The sequence below is a fragment of the Pyrgilauda ruficollis genome, unplaced genomic scaffold, assembly GCF_017590135.1.
Source record: "Pyrgilauda ruficollis isolate IOZ18807 unplaced genomic scaffold, ASM1759013v1 scaffold16, whole genome shotgun sequence".
NCBI classification, from domain to species: domain Eukaryota; kingdom Metazoa; phylum Chordata; class Aves; order Passeriformes; family Passeridae; genus Pyrgilauda; species Pyrgilauda ruficollis.
In genome coordinates this window covers 12002008-12025119 of record NW_024514764.1, presented here as the reverse complement: position 1 = coordinate 12025119, position 23112 = coordinate 12002008, and the positions used below count along the sequence as shown (strand labels likewise).

General features: G+C 43.9%; 1 protein-coding gene across 1 annotated transcript in view; it reads right to left on the bottom strand.

Annotated features, from left to right (window-relative positions):
- Positions 1–216: 216 nt before the first annotated feature.
- The window catches only part of GTF3C1 (general transcription factor IIIC subunit 1), a 38757-nt gene continuing 15861 nt past the window's right edge, over positions 217–23112 (bottom strand). The window contains exons 18-37 of the mRNA XM_041462775.1: positions 21624–21720; positions 20722–20899; positions 19774–19909; positions 18636–18771; positions 16821–16902; positions 15986–16171; positions 15348–15505; positions 14308–14450; positions 14044–14125; positions 12800–12912; positions 11804–11866; positions 11198–11291; positions 10156–10328; positions 9352–9636; positions 7057–7310; positions 5427–5713; positions 4248–4902; positions 2740–2779; positions 1862–2054; positions 217–527 (exon numbers count right to left, since the gene is read on the bottom strand). Coding sequence (XP_041318709.1) covers positions 306–527; positions 1862–2054; positions 2740–2779; positions 4248–4902; positions 5427–5713; positions 7057–7310; positions 9352–9636; positions 10156–10328; positions 11198–11291; positions 11804–11866; positions 12800–12912; positions 14044–14125; positions 14308–14450; positions 15348–15505; positions 15986–16171; positions 16821–16902; positions 18636–18771; positions 19774–19909; positions 20722–20899; positions 21624–21720 — 3577 coding nt within the window. The 3' untranslated portion in view covers positions 217–305. The remainder of the gene's footprint in view (positions 528–1861; positions 2055–2739; positions 2780–4247; positions 4903–5426; positions 5714–7056; positions 7311–9351; positions 9637–10155; positions 10329–11197; positions 11292–11803; positions 11867–12799; positions 12913–14043; positions 14126–14307; positions 14451–15347; positions 15506–15985; positions 16172–16820; positions 16903–18635; positions 18772–19773; positions 19910–20721; positions 20900–21623; positions 21721–23112) is intronic.

Here is a 23112-nt window from a genome sequence, read left to right as displayed (position 1 = left end):
TGTCATTAAAGAGGAACTACAAACTACACACTGCAACCAGTTACTGTTAAAAGGAGAATGTGCTTCAGGTAGGATCACGTATTACGTGTGTTTTAACATCAAGCTTTATTCTCAGTTTAAATACATTCAGAAGTAAAAATGATAAATAACTTAATAAAAACATGATGGAGCACAAATTGTAACATTTCATCTCCATGAACGATAAATAATAAAAACATGATGGAGCACAAATTGTAACATTTCATCTCCATGAACACTCTCTCCCACAGGCAAGGCCAATTTCCTATGACTGAGCTTTTCCCCTTCTATCCAGGGATAATCTGCACCCATTTATTCCAGTTCATGTCGCAGGGGAACACTCTCCCCAGCCTGAGAGTACAGTCTATCGTGGGCTCGTAGTAGATGGTTGGGCTTTCACTTAGTTTGGGATTCTGTAGTTGTTCTTCCACAACTGGCTGAGAAAAGAGTGACACTGGGGATGGCTTTTTCATGTAGAATCGTCGGATGCAACCAAGAGTTTCCAGACCCTGCAAAAAAATTCACATATTTTAATATGCTGTGAATGCTGCTCTCGCTACAGTGTTCTCAGAAATGTTGGACAATTTATACCAAAAGTGGCTTCACTTGAGCTCCTGAAGAGCCTATGGTTACAACACAAAGGTAAAAAGAATAAACAGCTTAATAAAACCATGCAAGCTCTAGCTGGATATATCTAGTTACTTTCAAGCACGGTGATTGATACATGGTTACTGACACAGAATGTGCTCAGCAAGAGATGTCAACATTTAGGACCAGTTACAAAAAATCTAAGGCTGCTCTAGATGTCAATCCCAGACTTCTGTGCCCGTCCTTGTTAATGGTTAACAGGTGTATGAGAAGCTCTGCCTGTGGTTTCTAAACCAGTTCTTAGTGAATTTATTGGTGCACAACTTAGATCGGAGTTCTCCACTCTGTAAAATGTAGAGGTAATTAATTGCTTGATTTTGTGAGTTTGAATTCACATTGCCCAGGAATCCATAGTGGAACACCCAGAACAGGATATGTGTGACTGGTAACACTCCCAGCTGGCACTGTCACCACAGGGTACAAGCCCTGGGGAAGAAGTGGCACATGGACACTGGAAAATGGATTTCTAACTAGCAGGGAAGTCATGCTTTTGGGAAAGCCTGCAGGATTATTGCTCTGCTTCAGATTCTGAATATTTATAGGAAAAAAATAGAAATCAAAATTCCATTTCCAAAGTGGTGGCAACTGAATGTCAAGATGTGGGAATAAAGTTATGAGAAACTCAAAATTTTCTTGCCATCTTTTGTGTGACAACTAAGGACCTTAGGCAGGTCAGAAGGTCTGATTTACACATTGTCTAGCACAGACACATGTCAGTTTGATTCTCATGGCAGACTACCCATCTAGAAGGCATATAAGAAAAAAATTATGAATATTTGGATTATCTGTGGTGACTGGAGACTGGAACCAGAGGATCTTTAAGGTGGCTGAGCAGCTCCAAAGATCAACACCCCTCCTTGGGTTTCCTCTTTGCCTGGCATTCTTCACAGGATCACAGAATGTTACAGCGTTGGAATGGACCTTATAGACCTTCCAGTCCCAACACCCCTTCCAACCCAAACTATTTTGTGACTGCCACTGCATCAAACAGTCAATTTCATGGTGACAAGCCCCACTCTTCAGCAACCTCCCTGTCCATCCCTTTCAGAAGCAAGCTCAGCCTGTGAAGGGTACCCCAGGCCTCCCTCCTCCCTCCCTGCGGGCAGTGGCTCGCTCTGGCTGTGGCTCACGGACCCCAAAGGCAGCAGGGTGTTTTCCCCAGGGCCCTGGCTGCAGGGCTGTCCTACTGCTGTACCTGCAGGATCTCCAGCACGGCCACGGGCTGCAGCACGCCGCTGTAGTGCTGCAGCAGCCCGGCCTGCGGCACGCCCGGCTTGCTCATCACGTGGTAGAGCACGGCCTCCATCATCCCCTTGCACACCGGCTTGTTCAGCTTCCCATCCACGATCCTCCACGGCCTCCCGATGAAGGAAACGCTCTCACAGGCCCTGCCAAAGACAGGGAAAACTCGGCTCTCAGGAATTCTTTGGGATGGGTTTCTCATCGTTGTAATTTCTGCCTCTGAGAGGTTCTCACTGCATCTGTTTTAACTCAAGTGTAAATCCTGTGGCTGCTCTGAGCAAGGGCTAGTGCTGCTCTACCAAACCTGCATTTTACACCAGGGGTTCACCCCTTTTAGCACCATTACAAAACTGCAGCTGCCCTGGGTCTCAATGAGCAGGGAAGCTTTGTTTGGTATTAGCTCCAATATCCTCCAAAAGTTATTCAAGACCTGCACCACGCAGCACCAGTGCTCTGATGGGAGGCAAATCCCTCATTTTTAGTATTTTAGCATCCAAAAGACAGTCCCTGCATGGAAATTCACATTTCTCACATTGCAGTTTCTCCAGGCCTTTCCTGGGCACCTGGAAGCTGGCACTGGGCTTATTTGTGCAGTAAAATCAGTTTTGGTCCTCTGATATTTGGAGCTCATTGGTTTTTGGGTAAAAATATCTATCAGAGACATTTTTTCAGCATGCACAGGAGCACAAGGAACGTTAACGGGAACAATGGAGTGGGGTTTCTCCATCACTGCTCATCAGAGCATAAAACTGAGGTTTCCAAACCACTGCTTCCAGCACTCTTTTGGCAGTGCCAGGTGTTTGGTATTCTGCAGACAGCTCTGTTACTCACCCGTCCCTGGCTGCCTGGGAGACATCTGTCATGGAGCTTCCTGGAAAGAAAAGGACACATATTTTCTAATTAACTCAAATTCCTTATCTAATGGAAGGAGAGTTAAAGGTGGCCAAGCTGTGAAGTGCAAGAGCTAGGAAAGCACAGCAGCAAACTACTCCATGTGCAGCTCTCAGTTTTGTGGAGCTCTGAGCTGCCCCTCAGCCCTGCCTGCAGCAAACTCTTCCCACACGTCCTCCCACGGCCACATCTCCTTACTCAACCCCACCTTCTGTGGTTCTTTTCCCCAGTCCCAGCAGGTTTTATTCCTGGAAGTCTGATGCTATGGCTGAACCATGGTGATTGTAGGGGCTGAAAGAACTGAGGTGCACAGAGAGCTGTGCGGGGTCTCAGCCTGGAGCTCTCCAGGGGTCTGGGTAACCTAAAGCTCCTGGAAATCAGAGGGAAATCAAATCCAAGGAGCTGGAGATGTGAATGCAAACTCAGGATTCCAGCAAGACTCAGTTTCAAAGCAAAGGCTGTCTCTGCAACTCCCATTACATTATGTCATGGGTTTTAATTAGACAATTACTTAATGAGGTATTCCTACCACACCCAGAGGGTAACAGCTTTGGCTTAAGCACATGTAAACATTCACTGGCCAGTGAGGACTATATGTGTTTGATAACAGAACTCCTGTTTTTCCCTCCTATGCTACAAACAACTCAAGGATGTTAAATCCAGTGAAGTACTTCAGTAGTTTAATTTAAGAACTGCTGAAGTCTCTGTTGTTTAGACAGCCCTGAGAGCATTTCCTGCAGGAAGGCTGCAGTTAAACAATCCCAAGCTGTGGGATGTTAGGGATCACCCTCTGGACCTGGGTACTGGCAGGGCTTGGCAAGGTACCACAGGAGCAGCGAGCTTGTGGTTCAGTCTGAGATTAGAGCTCATAAAAACCAAACCAAAATGAAATCCCCACAAACTACTAAATGTAAAGCTTGGCAAGAACTACTAGCTATTAGAAAACTGGCAGTAAAAAGGGAAGGAAAATGAAGTCCAATTGGGTTACAAATGAGGCTGTTAAATCTCACTGGCATGTGCTGCTTCTGGTGAATGGTTTAATGAGTTTAGGACTTTCAGCCATGGACATTCCAGCTAAATGCACACCAGCAGTGCTGTGTTTTCTAGGCTTAGAGATGCCTGACCTTTGGACTGAAGCCAGGGATGAGAAACTTCAGATCCAAATTATTCTGGAAAAAATTAAGACATGGAAACAAGTTTCTAAGGAAAACATACTTCTGGACTAGTCATTCCAGCAAAAGGCATAGGAAGGATTATGGGATATATTTGAAAACTCTGAGACCTTCCAGATGAATTAATGTTATGCCAATTTATCTGTGAGAGAAGACAATCTCTCTGGTACAGCTGCATAAAGAATCCAGGATTTGCTTATGAAGTGCAGCTACCGGTTTGGGATCAACTGCTGATGAGCTGGTTTGTATTTCAGGGATGCAGAGGGCTCTCCATACCTTTAGAGACTCCTGGGTTCTCCTGGAAGCAGGAAAGATCATCATCCTGCTCACTGGCTGATTGTTCAGGGATAGGGATCTGCTTGCTGTGCTCAGTGCTGAGCTCATCGTTCTCTACTTCAGGTTCTTTGTCCTCAGAATGAGATTTATCTTGTTCCTTGTAAGTGTCCACATCCACAGCCTCTGGAGCAGGCTCTGGGAGTTCAGCTGGGGGTTCAGCTGGGGGCTCCAGGGAGCCTCCTCCTGGAGCTTCTTCACTCCCAGTAACAGCTTCCTTCCTTGGGACAGGCTCAGAAACAGCTGCATCCAAGTTCCTGCCATCTGCACTTGCCAGAGCAGGCTGTGCACCCTGGCAGAGGTGACTGTCACTCTGAAGGATGTCAGTCTTACACCTCTTCCTCGGGGGCTCGTCATCATTGGCACACTGTGTGTCTTTTCCCAGCTGCTCCTCCTCTCCCAGACATTCCTGTCCCTTCCCTGGCTCCGAGGGCAGGTGTTCTTCTGGGAGAGCAGGGTCTGCCCCTGGCTGCTCAGCATCCTCTGCTTTGTTCTTCAGGCACACTGAGCGTAGCAGCCAGGGCTTGGCAAACACTATGGCCACCAGTCTAACAGTGTGGCCTCCTACTTCTAAAACCTGCTGCATTTCAATGAGGTCCTGTAAAAACCAAACAAAAAACCCCACAACAAATTATCTCAGGGGCTTTCACTGAAAAATGTCACTTTAACCCAGTGTCATGGAATTGCCACGATTTAACTGGCAGCAAGGGAGGAGCAAAGTTTAGTAGAATATGCAATTTTGCCTCCAGCTGCACTGAAGGCAAATGAAAAGATGTTTTACCCCTAAACCTTCCTGAAATTACAGCATGAGATGTTTTTCTTCAGCTTAAAGTAAGTTAAAAATGTAACTGGGAACAAGTACTTTGCTTCCAAAGGTTGATGTTAGCACCTCTAGGTTTCTGGAATAGTTCATTCCTGTATTTGATTAAAAGCTGCTTTAATTGTTGGCCTTCCTAACTCTGAGGCAAGATTGCTCTCAGGTGTGGTGTGTTTCTCCTGCCTAGCATAAATAACTCTGTTCAATTTATAGCTGCTTCCAAGAGCCTGGAAGCTCATCCTGTTCAAGGGGAATACTAAGCATGCAAACATTAATGTATGGAAAGCAGCTGGCTGTAAACCCACCTGGATGTACTGCTCCAAGCTCCTGCTGCGTTCAGCTTCCACCTGTTCATAGCTGCAGAAACGTTTGCTCAGCTCAGCTTTGCAAATCCCAAAGTGGGAAGTGGCCTCTACGGCCTTCCTGATCTCCAGAGCAGCTGCCACATCCCCGGGGCTGTACCCATAATGCTCCCTACACTCGTGGAGAAACTTATCCACCTCATAGTTTTCTTCCTGGATTTTTATCAGCCTGGTGAAAGTTTCAGGGAGGCAGGAGATGCCCACAGCCATGTGATCCAGCAGGGAAGGAACTGCAAAGCAAATAAACCATGGGAGTTTAAGCTGTGAAGCAGCAGTTACTGTGCAACATATTGCAGGAAGACAAACAGATTAGAGGTGTTCTAGACCCATTAAAAACAGAGCTCAGTTTTCCCTCTTCATTGCTGCAGTTCCCTTTTTCTTCTGCCTTGCATACCTGTCTGAAAAGACCTGTAAAGGGGAGCAAACTGGTTTACAAGGGCTCAACCTCCCAGCACAAAGAATTATGGCTGGAAGGCAGTGTTCTCTCTAACACTGGGTCAGCTCAGCTCTGAGTTAATGAGGGAATCCTCTCCTTTTTTCTTGAAGAAGGTCAAGTAAAAATTCTAGGGCAAGGAGATGCTGTAGAGGACACTTTTAATCAAAAAACCCACAGCAGAAAGCTGTTGGCCAGAATCTGGTTTGAACCACCACTTGACAATGCTTCAGACAATTAGTTCAACAAAGCATCTCTGTGTTCAGTGACAGGTCCAAAGTGACCCCCATGTACAGAGAGTATCCACAGCTGAAGCCATGGAAGCCCTATCCCAGTCCTGGCTGATGAGGGGGCAGCTCTGGCACTGCTCTTCCTGCTCCCTTCCCTTTTACCTGCAGGCTGCTCCACATTTGCCTCTGGAACTTTTGGAGCCAAGAAAAATGGGCTCAGCTGTAATGAGCAGTCAGCTCAGCACAGCGGGAGGGCACGAGAGGCAGCAGAGACAGGAGAAAGAATTTCTGTGTTACCTCTGTCACAACAGCAATGGAAATGGGCAGGGGCAGCACTAGATGATTTCAGCTGCAGAGCTCAAGGCTCTGCATACATCTGCATTACAGCTGAAAACAACATGCTCTTTTAAGAAGGGGCAGTGCTGATGAACTGCATTCAAGCTCTAAATATTATAAAATGTTTAAATTACTGACGTAAGAGGCCAGACATTGGACACCACTACTTCAGGCACTTGCATGAGACAAGTTAAATGAGAATTTCCATTCAAGGAGCTCTGAAAGATTTTCTTTTCTCTTTACAGAAGAGAAAGCCTGGCTGTTACATCATATGGTATTTTAAGTTGTTGAATGGACTGAAAAACCTCCTGGAGAGGGTTATTATTATTACTGCAGAGGACAGATTGCAGTAATAGTTTAACACAACATGAAATAGAGGCAAGGCCTTGTTACCAACAAAAGCCTAAACTGGCCATCTGTTTTAAGTCAGGAGAGAAAGCTTTACAGATTTGATGTGTAATGAAAACAGAATGTTCCTGTCAGGGGGCTTTGTTTAAATCAATTCCTCAGCAGGTGAGCTCACCCTCTCCTGCTCCAAGCCACTTCTGTGCACTTTAGACCAAACAGAACTAACCTGGAGAGCTGAGCCTTCCTGGGATGGGGGTGCACCTGAGCCTGACCTTCACCTGGCAGGAGTTGACCACGATGTTGTCGCTGGGGCTCAGGTTGCGCGTGCTGACGATGCCAGGGCAGTAGTAGCCTCTCATCAGTAAATAATTGGTGTGAGAGGCCTGGCGAGGCTTCACTTCGATTCTGCGTTTGCCTCCAGAGCTCTCCTCCAAGTCATCATCCTCATCATCCTCGTCCTCCAGTCCTTCTTTTCCCAAGCTACAGCAAACACAGGAGGTTGGATTTGTTTGTTGGGTTTTTCCCAAAAGGAAGTGATTGATGACACTGAGCAGAGCAAGGACAGGGCGCTCCTGCGCTCTGGGCAGCTGGGTTTTTCCCAAAAGAAGGAAGTGATTGATGACACTGAGCAGAGCAAGGACAGGGCGCTCCTGCGCTCTGGGCAGCTGGGACAGTGCCCACACCAGGCTGATGAGAGCACTGAGAACAAGAACTCCAGAAAAGGAAATACACTAAAGGTCCCTGGGAAAGGAAACTCTTTTTTTTTTGCAAAATGTGTTGAAATGAACCCAAAATATCTCATCTTCCAGTGCTGAAACTCTTTGGTTCAGCAGATGCTTCATCCTAAGGGAACATCTGTTAGACACTGTGAGAGCAAAAGGGATGCTGCAGGATGGGGCAGACTGTTTATTTTTCAGGGTGAAAAGGAGGAGAGAGAGTTACAGATTTCAGTTACTTAAAAAAGTAATAATTAAAAAACCACCAAAACCCAAACTGCAGACATTCTCCAAGTAAAGAAAAGACTAGCAGTAGCAGTCAGGATGGATTTCCCAGAAACAAACTTAGTCAAACCAACACTATTCTAGGACATGACAAGAGCCACTATGGATAAAGGTGAAGGCTCTGCAAAACCTGATCTAACTCTGAAGTTGCCTCTGTTTCAAGCACATTATGCCATGGACTATGAAAGGTTCCTTCCAACCTTTTCTAACATGAATTAGAACTTAAGTACCTTCTTTTAAAACAGATTTAAAATCAAAAGGGAGCACATCACTTAGAAAAAAAACAGTGAGTGCACTATTCAAGATGCCCCTAACTCAGCAATGGGACCAGGCCAGGGCTCAGTGTATTTTTGCTAATGACCTGACTGGTAAAACAGCTCATTCAGCTTGCACAGGGTCACTCAACTGAGGACACAGCAAGCAGATGAGAAGCTGGGATTTGCATTCAGAACATCTCCAGCACACTGGAGAGGCAGCCTGGAAAAGAGCAGGGAGCAATTCCCTATGACAAATGCATGTTATTTGTATTACAGTACTCTGCATCTGTCCCTCCACACTGAGAGGGAACAATTAAACAGATAAAGGAAAAGAAGCTTGTTAGGTGAGTCACAACAATCATAAGCTGTGCACGGATCACTGCACTGGGGGGGTTTGGCTGCTTTTTTTTGGCAAGGCCACGGCCCTTCAGAATCTTGGGATGCATTAGCAGGTGTTTCACCTGTATAACAGGAGGGAATTGGCACAGAGCTGCCAGCAAGAGCATGGCTTTTGTTTTTTGACATCACAATTCAGTGCAGAAGAAAATAATGAGAAAGACAGAGAACTGGTTAACATGAATCAAGTGAAGGAACTGAAGCTGCTCATTTTAAAGAACAGCATGTTATGGGAGAGGGACCACAATAACAATCCTCAAGTAGGTATTAAGCTGCTCTAAAGAGAAAGAGAACAAAATATTTTCCATGTGTACTCACAATAGGAAGCAGCAGGTCAAATTACTAGGAGATTTGAGTTGCACTTTTAAGAAAGCACATAATGACTGTAAGGAAAAGGGCTCACAGGCTCCCACTGCCTGGGGACAGTTTCAGTTCATGCCATTACTGCAGGCTTACAGGAAAATTAAATCCAAGAGGAGACAGTATACAGAAGCATTGCTGTGGTGAGAGGTTCCACTGATAAAGCTGAAACCTTGTTACCAACCCTCTCAGTCTGTGACATGCCAAGGGACAATGCTGATGAAATGCTCCTGTAGCACTCAGTGCTCTCCTTTCCATGTCAGCTGTGATGGCACTGAAGTGTCAAGCAATTGAAATGTCACATGTGAAGGCAAATGCAGCCCAGGGCTATAATGACAGGTACTGAATTAAGTGCCATTAAGTGTTCAGAGCACCTCCACAGAAATAATAATCTAAACAATAGCACAGTAAAAATGCCACAGTGCAGAGCAGGAAATGCCAATTCCTATCCAGTTTCATCCAAGTTATCCCAAAACTGTATTCTCTAATAGAAATACCAACATTTACCTTTTTATCACTTCATTTTCCACCATGGAGCTGTCCACCACAATGATCTGCTCTGGGATTCTCACATTCACAGCCACCAGTCCCAGGGAGAACAGGGAGAGCATGGCCACACACTGGCCACCAGGGCCATCCATGGGAAATGCCACCATGCCTTCTGATGATGCATTTTCTTCATCTTTAAATGAGAAATTGTGTGGCTGGTCTGATTTTTCAGCATCCTTGAGCTTCTCCAGGAACTGGAAGGACTCTGTACAAATGGTACTGGGGAAGCGCCACGTAAAAACTCTGCACAAGAACACAAACAAGCACAAATCCTTCAAAATCTGCTCTGACTTTTACAGTTATGGTGGCACAAAGGAGCCAAGCAGTTGAAGTCTCATTCTAGAGCTGGTGACCAAGCACACTCCACACCTGCTTTCACAGTCCTTTTACTATTTCCAGAACATTAGGTGTTTATACACTGTGTAAAGGTCAGGTAGCACACAGCAAATAAAAAGCAAAGCTATCATCTTCTGCTTCACAGGAGTGCTAAAAAAAATCTTCCCACCACAGCTACAGCTGTGCTGCTGCATCTCCTCCCCTCTCCATGTGTCAGTAAGTCCTGCCCAGCACCTCTGGCTCTATTCCCTCACTGCCCTCCCCACGTAAGGACTGACATGATATCAGCTTCACTTTCACCTTCCTCTGCACCCTCAGCTGACGGTTCCTTGCTCTGGACACTTCTCCTGTGCTGTCACCTCCATGCCATGCTTAGATCGATCTTTTCCTTTGCTCCAAGCCCGGCAGTGTCCCCCAGCCACCCACCTGTAGTAGCTCTGGGACAGCTGGTAGGACATGGGCACGAAGGGCAGCGCGCGGCTCTTCTTGGGCCCCAGCGTGTGGTTGACCCTGCGGCGGTTGACCAGGCTCCTCCTCTGGCACTCCAGGAAAGCCTTCACCAGGATGTCATCCCTGTACTCCTGGTACAGCCTGAACGTCTGCAACACATCCAGGCACAGCTCTGCACCACCTGCTGCAGCCACACGCCCTCAGGGGGTGAGAGGACACAAGCCAGGATGAAAATCATCCACAAAAATTCACTTTACTCCTCCGTTCCTTCTATGGCCTTCCAGACTTGCCATGGTACATGCCAATTAAATTAACAACACTTGATATTCAACATGGGATCGGGCTCCCACTGGAATTATAGATGTGAAAAACGCTCCTCTGCCACACATTTTGGTAATTCTTCCCCTCATTTCAGCAGGAACACTTGGCTCTGAGAGCTTGGCTATCCAGGTTACACTCTTGTTTACAAGCTCTTAAACTCCCTTTGAACCTTGACCTTACTTAAGCACTTGACTGATTGATAATCTCTTTTTGTAGTCCCCAACACTGAAGGAGAGACCCCCAACAGCAGTGCCAGCTGGGTATTAGGATTGTTTTTGTGGTATCTCCTCCAGAATATTCCAGATGCTCATGGGGGCACTAAAGCATGGTACAGATTGACCCACTGGAAGTGATGTGGAGCTTATTTCATGTGATTTTAGGGGATTGCTTCACATCTTACAATCTCATCCTCAGAGAGAAAACAACAAACTGAAAATCTTCCTACAATAAATAATTTCCTAAAAGCAGAATACTCCCCACAGAATGGATACAAATCCAAGTTTCTGGGTTTCTTTTCTCCCACTTGCAAAAGGCACGTGTAAAGGGAAGGAGGAGAAACTTTAGGGTTGTATGCCACACGTGGATGTGGCCTTGTCAGTGCTGGGCTGATGGCTGGGCTTGATGATCTTACAGGTCTTTTCCAACCTAAACAATTCCAGGATTCTACGAGCAGTTAAGTTTGGTCCAGACACTGTACCTGAAATGACTGGCAAGATTCCATCTGGTGATCTGAGAGTGCCAGTGTGCTCTGAATCAGATTCTGCAGCACCAGAAAATGAATATCATAAATACTGAAAGAAAAAAAAGAGAAAAATATTTATTCCTGGTAATTTTTGAACATGAGGTACCCATTAAACCAGAACAAAAATTTACAAACTCCATCACCTGCTGCTGAGATAGAAGAATAGAGGCACAAGATCTACAGCTGAGGATCATTCATGTAAAGGAATCAGTCACATTTTCCCTCACCTTCCACCCCCAATTTTCGGATTAGTCCAGACAATCTGACACAAAGTTCTCCCTGATAACGTCTCCTCCTCTTAAGATACAGCACCCACATAGAACATGTACAGTTGTCCCAGTGATAAAATAATTTTGAGGTCATCTCTGTTATCATTTTATCTGCCAAATCTATGTCAGAGGTCCCTACAGTCTTGTCAAAGTATTTTTCTGTTAATAAATTTATACTCTGCAACAAACAGATGGAAACATTGAATTAGGACACTCTTTATATGACTTCCACAGATGGGAGGGGCTGATGTGGCCTGATCCTAATGAGGAAAATGGTGCTACTGCTACTCACCTGCTCAGGTTATCCTCTTTTGTGCCTTGATTTGTGTCTTCTCCGATTGCCAGCACTCGAAATCTAGTTAAGGGAAGGGAAAGGAGAAGACTGGAACCAGATTTCTGTGATTTTCTCTGATTTTGCATAAGCCATGAAGCCCAGAGGCTGATGAGCACAACTGCTAACGAGGCAAGTGCTGGGCCAGCCCAGGGGACTGTGTGCTCCAGCAGCCCTCAGCACAAGGGTCAGACAGGAAAAGAACTGCCCAGATCCATCTCCACTCAAATATCTGTTGACAAGGAGATAAAACAATGGACAGGACACAGTTCTAGCACTGAAAGGATTTGTCATTTTATTGAGGTTTTGGACTTCCAGTTACAGCCAGCAGCACTTTTGCTGTAATGCACAGCTCTTCCCAAAATAAGAAAAATTACATAGGTGCTAAATTTGTTATCATAAAATGGTCTGAGACAAAATTTTTCCACGCTGCTTTTCAAGTGTTAATCATCATGAAAAAGCTTAATGACCTGGAGCTGGAGAATGCTGCACAAAGCTGAGTGCTCTTCCTTATCAATACTTTGGGCAGCACCGAAATGATTCAGCTGAGCAACCAGCTACAAATTGTGATAGAAAATGGGGCCAGTTAATCTGAAAAATGCTAGATTTCTACTGCAATGAAAGTCACACCTGAGTAGCAACATCTCTAACACTAAGACTGAGGACTGGACAATTTAGGAAAATCTGCTGTAGTGAATTTCTGGTTTAAAAGTCTTATTTAGCAATAAGAATGGTTTGAAATCAGAAAAATTATGCAAATAACTGAAAATCACTTATATGTATTTAGGAAGTGTGGATATGAAAGAAACACTGCTGGTTGTATTCAGTAAAACTAGTTTTCTTACTAAGGGTACAGAGGGTGTAAATGATGCCCAGAGAAGAGACCTGCTCTGAATTGCTGTCCCCTCTCACTGCCTCACCCCATGTGCAGAGCCAAAAGCACCAGGATTACAATACCTGGCAAAGAGTTCCTCCAGAGTGTCAGGAATCTCCAGTTTGGGGTTCCCCAGGGTCGAACTGAATTTCTCTTTCAGTCTTTCTACAAACTCTTTAAACTCATTTGCACAAACCTTCAAAAAGAGGAGACAGAAATGTCATCAACCTCAACTTCTTAGAGTGGGAAAAACCCACTTTTAAAGTGTGCATGAAAATTCTTGTAGCAATAGCTGAATTCTGAAGTCAGAAGCAGTCCAACAGCCAAGGCAAGGCAGGGAAAAGCTGGTGCAGTTTGTGTTTGCTGATTCAGTGAACAGTTGCAGGTTCCATCTGTAATCAGCTCACAGCAACAAGCCAAGCACCATGAACATATGTTCTAAGACAATTTCCTGAATTAACAGCAAGATCTCTTGCTAGAGCTATGTTTAAGCTTCCTCAAGCCCTGCAGGCTTTTCCATGTTCTCCATGAAGTGTTTGCACAATCATGGCTGGAAGAACACCTGTTACATGAGAGGAATCATCTCTGGAAACAAGTTTCTATTTGCTTTCAAAGACAGATTTTGGGGATGGGGACGCATTTATTTTAGTGATGTCTCATCAATGAGCAACTGCTCTTCCTTTAAGCAACACGAATCTAACAACAGAACTGATGGGCTTTTCTGACAAGGGTATGAATTGTTATTCCTAGATAAAAATCTTGCTATGACACTGTCCCCGTTCTGAAAGAAATTCTGAAAATCAAAATGGAATTGCTTGCACTGAAAGTGTAAACAACTTTTCAATTTGAAATTATGGTTAATTTAAATGGAAAAAAAAAATAAAATCTTTTAGCTGCTCAAATCAAGTCTGATAGAAGTTGCTTGTGTTCCTGCACTCATCCACAGAAGCTAATGTGACAGTTCAACACACAACTGGAATAAAAATTAGAAATTACAGAGCAAAAATGTTTTCTTGCTCAGGTAACAATGTGGCTGAAAGGATAAAAAAGTAATCGAGAGATAGAGATGTTTAGTCACGGATGTTTATAAACAAGTACATGGAAAACACAGTGGCTGTTGCACAGGGGACTGTTTATGTGCCTTTGGAAAGCTGCCCTGTGTCCACTTTATCCCAAACCAGCAATGATGCTGCATTTTTACAATGATGCTATTTTTAAAATAGCTAAAGGTTCAAGGGAGAGAAAAGACACATAATCACACTGCAAGTACTCAGTAATCCAAAGAGCATAAAGTACTCTATGCACTTTTGGAATACTTCCCTCCTACCTGTGGATCTTCATAATTATTTTCTCTATTCATGAAATCATCAATGAGGGCTTTATCTTGGTAAACTTCAGCAAGGCAAACTCTGCAAGAGATACAATTGAAGGTGTTGCTCAGAACTGAAATTTTCCCAGCTCAAAACAGACCTGAGAGCAGCAGGGTGCAAACATGAAATTTTTAAGTGACACGAAACAAAAAAAATACGTGGGAGGACCATGTCCCTCCAGGAGAACTTAGCCTATATCCAGAACACAGAAAACTTCTTACTTGTAATTGAGGTAGGTCTGTGGGTTTCTGACAATGTAGCGGGCTCTGCGTCCCACGGAATGGGAGGTTTTATCCAGGGACTCCTCGAAGCTGGAGTGCATCAGGTCCCTCACCACCTGCCAGGGCACAAAGGGCCCTTTCACCTGCACGAGGAACAGAGTGCCTGCAGTTAAACCTCGCTGTGTGCACTCATGGTGAGAGCAGGATGAAGCCCTGGCTGGTGAAATGTTGTGCAGCACCCAGCAGCTCCGCGCTTGTCGGACAATTTCCTCTTCTGACCCAGAGATGGGGCAATGGAGAGGTGTTTTAAAAACTTTCATTCCATTTTCAGTCTCATGAGAAGGGTGAGACAATACAGATGTTCTAATTCACACCATCACAATCAGAAGCCAACTATTTCCTAATTACAATACACTATAAGTGTTTCTTGGCCTATCAGCTTTAGCCACACCATGCTGCAAATGCCTTAAAGCCAATCATCTCAAATGACCCCTTGTGGGTCCTACCACAATGCATCTTTCATAGCTCTATTTCTCCAAAGTATCTAGTCTTATTTGCAAGCCAACCTTTGAAACTTTTTTCTAGCTCCATTTCTCTCCCAACAATGTCTGTCCTATTCCATGGTGTTTCTAAGTCAGCATTTCTTATCTCAAGGTTTGCATATGGATGCATACTGTGCGGGTCTTCTGGCAGGCCATGACAACTCTCTACAAATCCATTTCCTGCATTTCCCCCTCTCTCTTGGATAGAAAAAGCTTCTTTGATGGCTTTGTTCATCATTTGTTGTGTACAGTGAAGTACATAAGGTACTATTAATAACCATGTTATGATAATAATCAGTGCATATAAACCTGTTTTGTAAAGCTCCTTTAGCCAAGATGCAAAACTCCATCCTTCAAACAAGTCATTTAACCATGACCCACCGTTTGTTTTGATTTGATTTGTCAAATCTCTCCATTTTTGAAGTTGTTTGTGGATGGATACTGAATGGTTAGATAAGTCAATACAACCCAGTCTTTCAAAATCAGCAGTGCTCCCACCTTGGCATTGAGCACGTGGCTGGCAATCCTGCAGAGCATGAGCAGGCTGTCCTCCTGCACCGTCCAGGTCACGCGCAGCCGCGTCATCCTCAGCAGGGCGCTCTGGTCAGCCTTGTCGTGGTAGCGCAGCCGCTTGCTTTTGTCTACAGAATCCTCTTCTGGCAAACCCAGGGAAACAAAAAAAGACATTTAGCTCAGCACCTTATATTCTAACTCAAACTTCTAGCACAGGCTCAGCACCAGTTCAAGTCTGTAAGAATAAGAGACCAGCAGGGAAGGAAGTTGCAGTCTAGAAGTGAAATGCAGCAATAGCTCTACCAAGCAAGAGAAAGTGAACACTTTAATTGGCAAATTAACAACCTAGAGCATCATTTCAAGAGGAATCTTTAAGGCAGCTATCAAGAGCCGATAATGGATTGCAGGGAGTGCTCTGGCACAAACTCCATGAGGATTCCTCCAGCCTGTGCAGCCGTGGCTCACACACAGCTCATGGGCACAAGGTGCTGCTGCTTCTCCCCACTGACAGAGGCAGCCCACAGCCACGGCCACAAAGCTGCCCTGTCCCACACCCTCTTTGCCAAAGCAGCTTCCTGCAGGCCTAGGCATAGTAAAGAATGCTGCTTTTTCCTGTTTCTTACCTTTCTTTTTCTTCTTTGTCTTCTTTCCAACATCTTTCTTAAGCCTCTTCCTCTTTTGGCTTTTTCCACCTCTCACTCGTTTAGTTCGATCCTGGGTTGGTTCTTTAGTTATTTCAATACATTCCTCTTTCTGGATAAGTGACTCTGATCCTACCTTTGCTTCTCCCAAAATATTAATTTTGTTTCCTAAAATGACACATATTTACAGCAGCGAAGCTTTATAGCAACGATATTCTACAATGTTAAGGTATAGAGACCAAATAACAAATTTCAGTAAATTAAAAGACAGATGCACTCTCAGAATTGCTCTTTGTTAGTCCCGTCATTTCATGCCCCTTCTCAGCAGCTCACAGAATAAATTCCTACATTAATGAGGAATCATCAAGTAATTAAGCCTAGTTTACAGTGCACAAACACAAGGGAACAGAGCTGAGGTTTTACATTCAACCTGAAGCATTTTCTCCTCCTTAGCTCAAACATTAGGCTGGATAACAATACTACAAAAACATTGGTCTGGTCCCTCTGGACTATCTGCAAACTGCACATCAGAAATTACAAAGGACAGAAATTGTTGTTTTATAAGAATTTATTTACACATCTATTTTACAGCCCCAGAAGTACTCTAGATCATTGTAAGGAGACAGGACCAGCCCATGTTATCAATACTAGATAAAAAATTATTGTTCCATATAGCCAGTAATAGGGAATGAAATCATTTATCTGTTTTACTGCCCCAGGAGCATCTCAGATTACCGAAGAAGGCAAGAACAACCCACACCCTTCATGCTGGGTTTGACAAAGGCAGGAGGAGCTGTGGCACAGCCTCAGGCCTTACCTCCAGTACTGAGTGGCAGGGCGTGTTTGGTGAGGAACGTTTGGAGTCTCGCTGTCAGCCCATTTTCAGGAACTGTATTTTCCTAAGACAACACAACTTTAAAAAAGGTGACATACAAAAGGGGTGCACGGGTTTTAACAACAATCTACTTTTATAGTCTGAGTAGTGTCAGAAATAAATTTTCAGTTTAAAGGAAAAGATCCTTGGCTCTAACATAGAACTCATTTGTATTATTACTACCACGCATTAAAATGGCTCCAGAGCTTTTCTTAAATCACACTGGAATGACCACTAGACTGTGAAGGTTAGAAATCTCCTCAAGTTTAAAAGCAGTAATTACTGGAAAAGAAATGTTTGATTATTTCATTTCTACAGAGGCTGAGCAGAATTTGCTGTAAAACAGTGTTAGCATTTTACATTCCAAAGGAACTTCTGAAAAGCACAAAACCAAAATACAAACACAAACACTGAGTAAATGCCTCCTATAGCACAATCTCCCCATCCTAAATCTGAGCCTGAACCAACTGCAATGTGTTGGGAGTTTTGCCATTCTCTGCTAAATCCATTTCTCTTGTGTGGAGTTCACCGGGGGCAGAAATTGGTCACGAGATGTGGAGAGGAAAGCAGAGACCAAAGAGCTGCTGGAGATTGTGTTACTGCTCAACAATGAGGTGACTGAACAACAGACAGAATGAAGAGTGAAATGATCCTGCCTGAGGGAAATAAATTAGCAACTTAATTTTACATCCACTGATAGGCTCTGATTTGTGCACTGCTTAGGGGAGAGTAATTACAGGCAGCTCTGTGAAAGTCTCTGCTCAATGCCTGGTAATGGTGAAAAAGCAAAGGAAATGTATGGAATTAGGGAACTAAAGAAACACTAAGCAGCTGCAAAAATTTGTGCTTTGCCACAATCTTAAAGCACTCTCAGATCATATTTCCACCTTAAAAAGGACAGGTAGAACTATCACAGGTCAAAATAAAGGCAACAAGAATGACTAAAGACAGGACAGTTCCATGCTGGGAATAGCAGATGTCAGTCTTAAAAAAAGGAGACGAATATGACAGACATGAGAGATGTTTACAAAAATCCAGCAAAACAGTAAGAATAAGGAAGAATGTATTTTTCACAGCTTGCCTCAGTTCTACAATTACTGAGGAGCTTAAGGCACCAAAATGAAGTGGTGGCACATAGCAGGAATTTGAAACACTTTGAACACTTGAAACACAGGAGGCTGGGGATAGTAAAGACTTACATATGCACAAAACCAGACAAATTAATCCAGAAAAAAAAAGCTATTACTGCTTTGAAACATCAGCCCCAGATTTAGAATGGCCTTGAGCCAAAATTGCAGACAGCTGGGAGAGCAATCTGAGGAAATATCCCTTGATCTTAAAAGCTTCCATCAGAGACAGGACATTAGCCAGAACTCTGATTTGCATGTGTTGGGCTCCCTATTTTTTTTTTTCCTTGTGTATTTCCTTGTTTCGGATGTTTTGCTTTTTGTGTGACAACTTCTACATTCCAGAAAGGCAAGAAGAACCACTGAGTAGTATGAGCTGCTCGCTCACTGAAGTATTTCTTCTTTGCTTGAATGTATTAACAAATACAAAATTCAGTTTTAAAACAGAATTCATATCCAATTCTTTCATACACTTCAGCACCAAGATTTGTGAACATCTGGCACTCATTTAGTTCCAGTGCTGCAAACCCTTACTGAGAGCATGCAAACAGAATTTGGTGTCACTACCTCAACCTTAAGAACATTAAAATTTGGAGAAGTCTCTACAGTGTATAAATTTTAAAACACCCACCTTCCTGGTCTTGTTGATGATGTAGCTTGTCCAGATCCAGTTGCGTTTCAGATGCCCATAAAAGCTGGAATCCAGACCTGCAGCTCCCAGCCCATCTCCAGGGATGGTTCCATCATCAACCACCTCTCTGCTGCCTCTACAGCAAGAGGAACAAAACCCACAGGAATTACTTTCTGCAGATTCCTTCTCAGAGCTCTTAACTGGTGTGTGTGCAACGTGCAGAACTCTCCCCTTGCCCTCCCAGTTTAGGGGATAATATTACACCATTAATTACATCCCAAAACGGTTTCTTCCTTAAAGATGCCACAGTCATCCCCAGCCTAACTGCAAATAAACACCAGAAATCCAGTTTAAAAGATTTACTGCCACACAAAGAGACCATATGCAGAAGTCCAAGCAAGGATCAGTGAAATTGGGTCCCTCAACTCCATTATTTTTTTTAAGATAACTTGATGTATCTCCCTGCAACATGGAACTAACTGAAAATACTTTTAAACAGACTGTTTATTGAAACAGAATAGAACACTGACAGAGCTAAACCACAGTGCACAAAACAATAAAAAAAAATTAGCTGGGGTTCTGCATGGCTGTCACAGGTTGTGAGCATGCAACCCTCCCAGGTATTCTGGATGTGATTAGGCAGAAGATTAAATGCTCCAGAGATCACCTCCAGATCACAGTGCACATTAGAAATTAATCTGCAACCAATTACAGCCAAGTGCAGCACAAAGGGACAGGATTCAGACTGTGGCACTGGGGAGCTGCTGAAGCTACTTGAGATACCATGATATAAAGCATAGGAACAGAAAACCTTTACATTTGTTACTCCTGGCATTCCGTGTACTTGGGAAGCATTCCCTCCCTCCCATCTCTGCTCTCCTCAGGACTCTTGCAACACACATCTGTACTGCTCCAGAAGAAAATCCCAATCTGCTCATCCCATCCCTCCAGCACAACAACCGGCCTGGCAGCCAAGTTATTGGGAACATGAAACAGAACTGCATCTCCTTGGACTCAGTTCACCTCTGAGCTCCACAGAACACCCAGCTGAGATGCTCCAGTCTCAAGGGCTTCTGCTATTGAGTAACATCCTCAACCCCTGAACAGCTCCTCTGGCCTGCCCTGCTCCAGCACCTACGTGGTGTATTCCAGCATGGCACACTTTCGCTCCAGGTTGTGTTTGTTCACTGCTGACTCCTGCTCCTTTTCCACATCCAGGGCAGTCTCCTCCCCTGCAAGGTTGCTCCTCTTTGTCCGAGGACAGCGGACAACTCCTGGACAGACAAAGGGGTTTCACTCTCAGCATGACAGCTCAGAATTCAGCTTATCTTCAATCCACCTTGCTCTGGCAAACTACTGCTCCCACACAGTACTGCCATTTTCACTCCTTCTCAATACAACATGCCTGCTTCTCACAGAGAAGGGCTGTCAACGTTGCTATTTCCAACAGGGCAGCAATGCTTTGAACACAAGCGAATTACAACTTTATAGAATTATATGGACACAGGTCCCAACTTTTTTTTTTTTTTTTATGATACACAGGACAACATTCCAAAACAGTAGAAGTGGCAAACTGTGGTATTCACATGGCCTCTGAACAGAGAGATTTAGCTTTCTCAGGTTTCTCCTGAGAGAAGCTGTGAGAGAAGCAGAGAAAACAATGATCAAAACAATTCTTATCTCATTTGCTGCTCCTGTGTTTGCACCCATGTGGAATGTGTTCTGGAGATTGCTTACCCGAGGTGATTGCTGGATTGGATTCTGGTGATGGTGTTTTGGATTCACTGACCAACTGGATCCACGTGTGTGTGTTGGGACTCTCGGGCAGAGAGTCATGGGTTTTCTCCTTAGTTACTTAGTGATAGTTCTTGCTAGTGTAATATAGTTTTAGTATAATATAGTACAATAAGGTAATTAATTGGCCTTCTGATATCATGGAGTTCTACGCGTCACTCTTCCTGCCTGTCGGGCATCGTAGCATCCGACAGAAAACCAGAGCCTGGCTCCAGTTTTAGGAAGGGAAGAGGAATTGTGATGTGCCCAGAAGGGGCAGAGAGGGTGTTCAGGGGGTCCAACAGTGCCATACCCAGGGGTGTGTTCAGGCAGACACACTGCAGATCAAACCAGAAGTTCTCCACGTCCTGCAGGGTGTTGAGGACGTAGCAGCGCCGCTCAAAGGGGCGGCTGCTCTGGGCCAGGTTGTAGTGCAGGTCACAGATGGTGGTGTCCACAATCACAGCATTCCTCTTCATGTACACAAACACCTGCCAGACACAGCACAGCTCAGGCTGTAAACATCACTGAAACTGCCTAATTAGCAGGACACACCAGCTAGGTTAGGACTGGACAGTTTCTGTCTTTGCTGTTTTTAGCCACTGCTCTGACAGAGGCCACACCCATTCCCACACTATTGCTCTGTATTCCCAAATTCCCTTGACAGCAATTCAGAAATTTCCTTTCTAGATTTAGAACAGTTTCTTTTCTCCCTTGTGCACAGGATATTCCAAGTTTCCAGAGAGTGGCTATTTCCTGCAAGTCCTCACTTGGGATTTGAATGGATGTGTTTGGGGCCTCATTACCTTTCTTATCCTCATAAAGTCTGGTCTGCTTTCTCCTTTGCAGGTGCTCTCTATCTAAAAAGATGCATATGAATCTCATTATTTTACTCTGATCAGTGTCTTTATTCTGTGTCAGACATCCAGCTTAACAGCTTGATGGAAAAGACTGTGTCATACTCATTTTTCATTAAGTCTTGCCAGTCTGGGACCTCCTGGGTCATTACTGTGTGCAGTGTTCAGCATTATACATGTAAGTAGTTCCCTTGCAGAGAAAGAGGTGAAAAACTACCTGCACAACTTACAGTATTACTTGGATCTGGAGGTTTGCACATACCTGTGAAACATCAGTACTTCATTTAAGGTAATTATGAACCCCAAATCTTGAAAGATTCATGAAGAGTAACTGCCTTTAATTTTTTTTTTTAATTACCTGGTCTTTGTCTTGAAACTTCTCTGTTGGGCCAAACTGCAGCAGTCCCATGTAACATAATCTCTGAAGGTTTTCTACCACTGAGAAGATGTACCTCCTGTAGCAATGGTAGGTGTGTTACAATTAGCACTCATGAAAATAGAGAAGTGATACCAGGAAATCCAATTTTCATGCAGCAACCTGAGCTTTCAGCAAACCACTGAGTTACAGAATTTCTGAAGTGGTATTTTTGCTTGAATTATCAGCCTGTGGAAAACAAGTAATACCCCAAGGGTCCAAATTTCCTTTCCTAAAATCACAAACCAAATATTTTAGTCAAATACTAAGCAAAATTTTGCTAGCAAGAAAGAAAATTAGCCAGAAATAACATAAATAAAAATTAATTAAATATGGTTATTAAATAACAGCAGATCTGCAGGCAATTTCACGTTATGTAAAGAAGACAGGAGTAAGAAAACATGACTGCTAAATACAGGCCTTCATACATGTATGTATGAAGAACTGGGCAATGATTCTTGGAGTTCAGATTGTATAAAATTACTGCTCCAAGAAACTGCTTTCAGTTGCTCAAAGCTTTGGCAGTGCAAAAAGTGCAGCTTTTTCCATCCTGCATACCTACATCTATGGCAAAATTCTGGCAGTTACAGGAACCTTCTGCAAGATTTAGTTTCTGAGACAGTTTGTAAAAAATTAGCTTTGCCCACATTTAACTTCGCTAAGATCTAATTAAATGCAGTTAAATGGGAATTGGATTTTGGCAGGAGTTTTCTCTGGGGGTCAGAAAGATCAAGCTTAGAAATTTGGCACAGTTAGAAGTTTTAGTGAAAGGAAGCTGAAGAGACAGCTTGGTTATGTGTCATATTGTTTTGCATCACCCCATCAGATGGAGCCTGCAGATTTCATAAAATGCCATCAACCCAGTTCCTAATTGCTCAGATTTAACAATAGGTTTGGAATTGCAAACCTGGGCTCCCCAAGAGCCTTGGCTGCTGACACTGCCCAGCCCTGTTCCCTCACCAAAGGCACATTTGCTGTTTTGGAAAATGTCATGTAAACCTCCAACCATTCACAAATTGTCAGCAGTGACTTTCTGGGGAAAACTAACACGGTGCTCTTGATTCCACACATTCACATCACTTTCCTTTCTTCAGTCCAGCCTCAAGTTTTACATCTCCTGGAAGAGAAATGGCAAACCATGGCAGATGTGCCACGGAGAGTATGAGGAGAAACTGAATGTGTGAGAGGCAGGAGCTGGGAAATGTGGCACCTCTGGAAAGATTTATGAAGGACAGCAACACTTAGACCCTATTAAATTCTGAATTTAGCAGCAGTCTGGAGTGTGTTTTATACAGAAGCAACATCCTGCTCATGAGTTATGAAGGACAGAACCTCCCAGCTCTCAAGCACTGCCTGACAGCATACATGAATATTGTTTATTAGTTTCTTATTACCTTCTATTTGGGAGAGAAAAATACAGTTTGGCACTCTA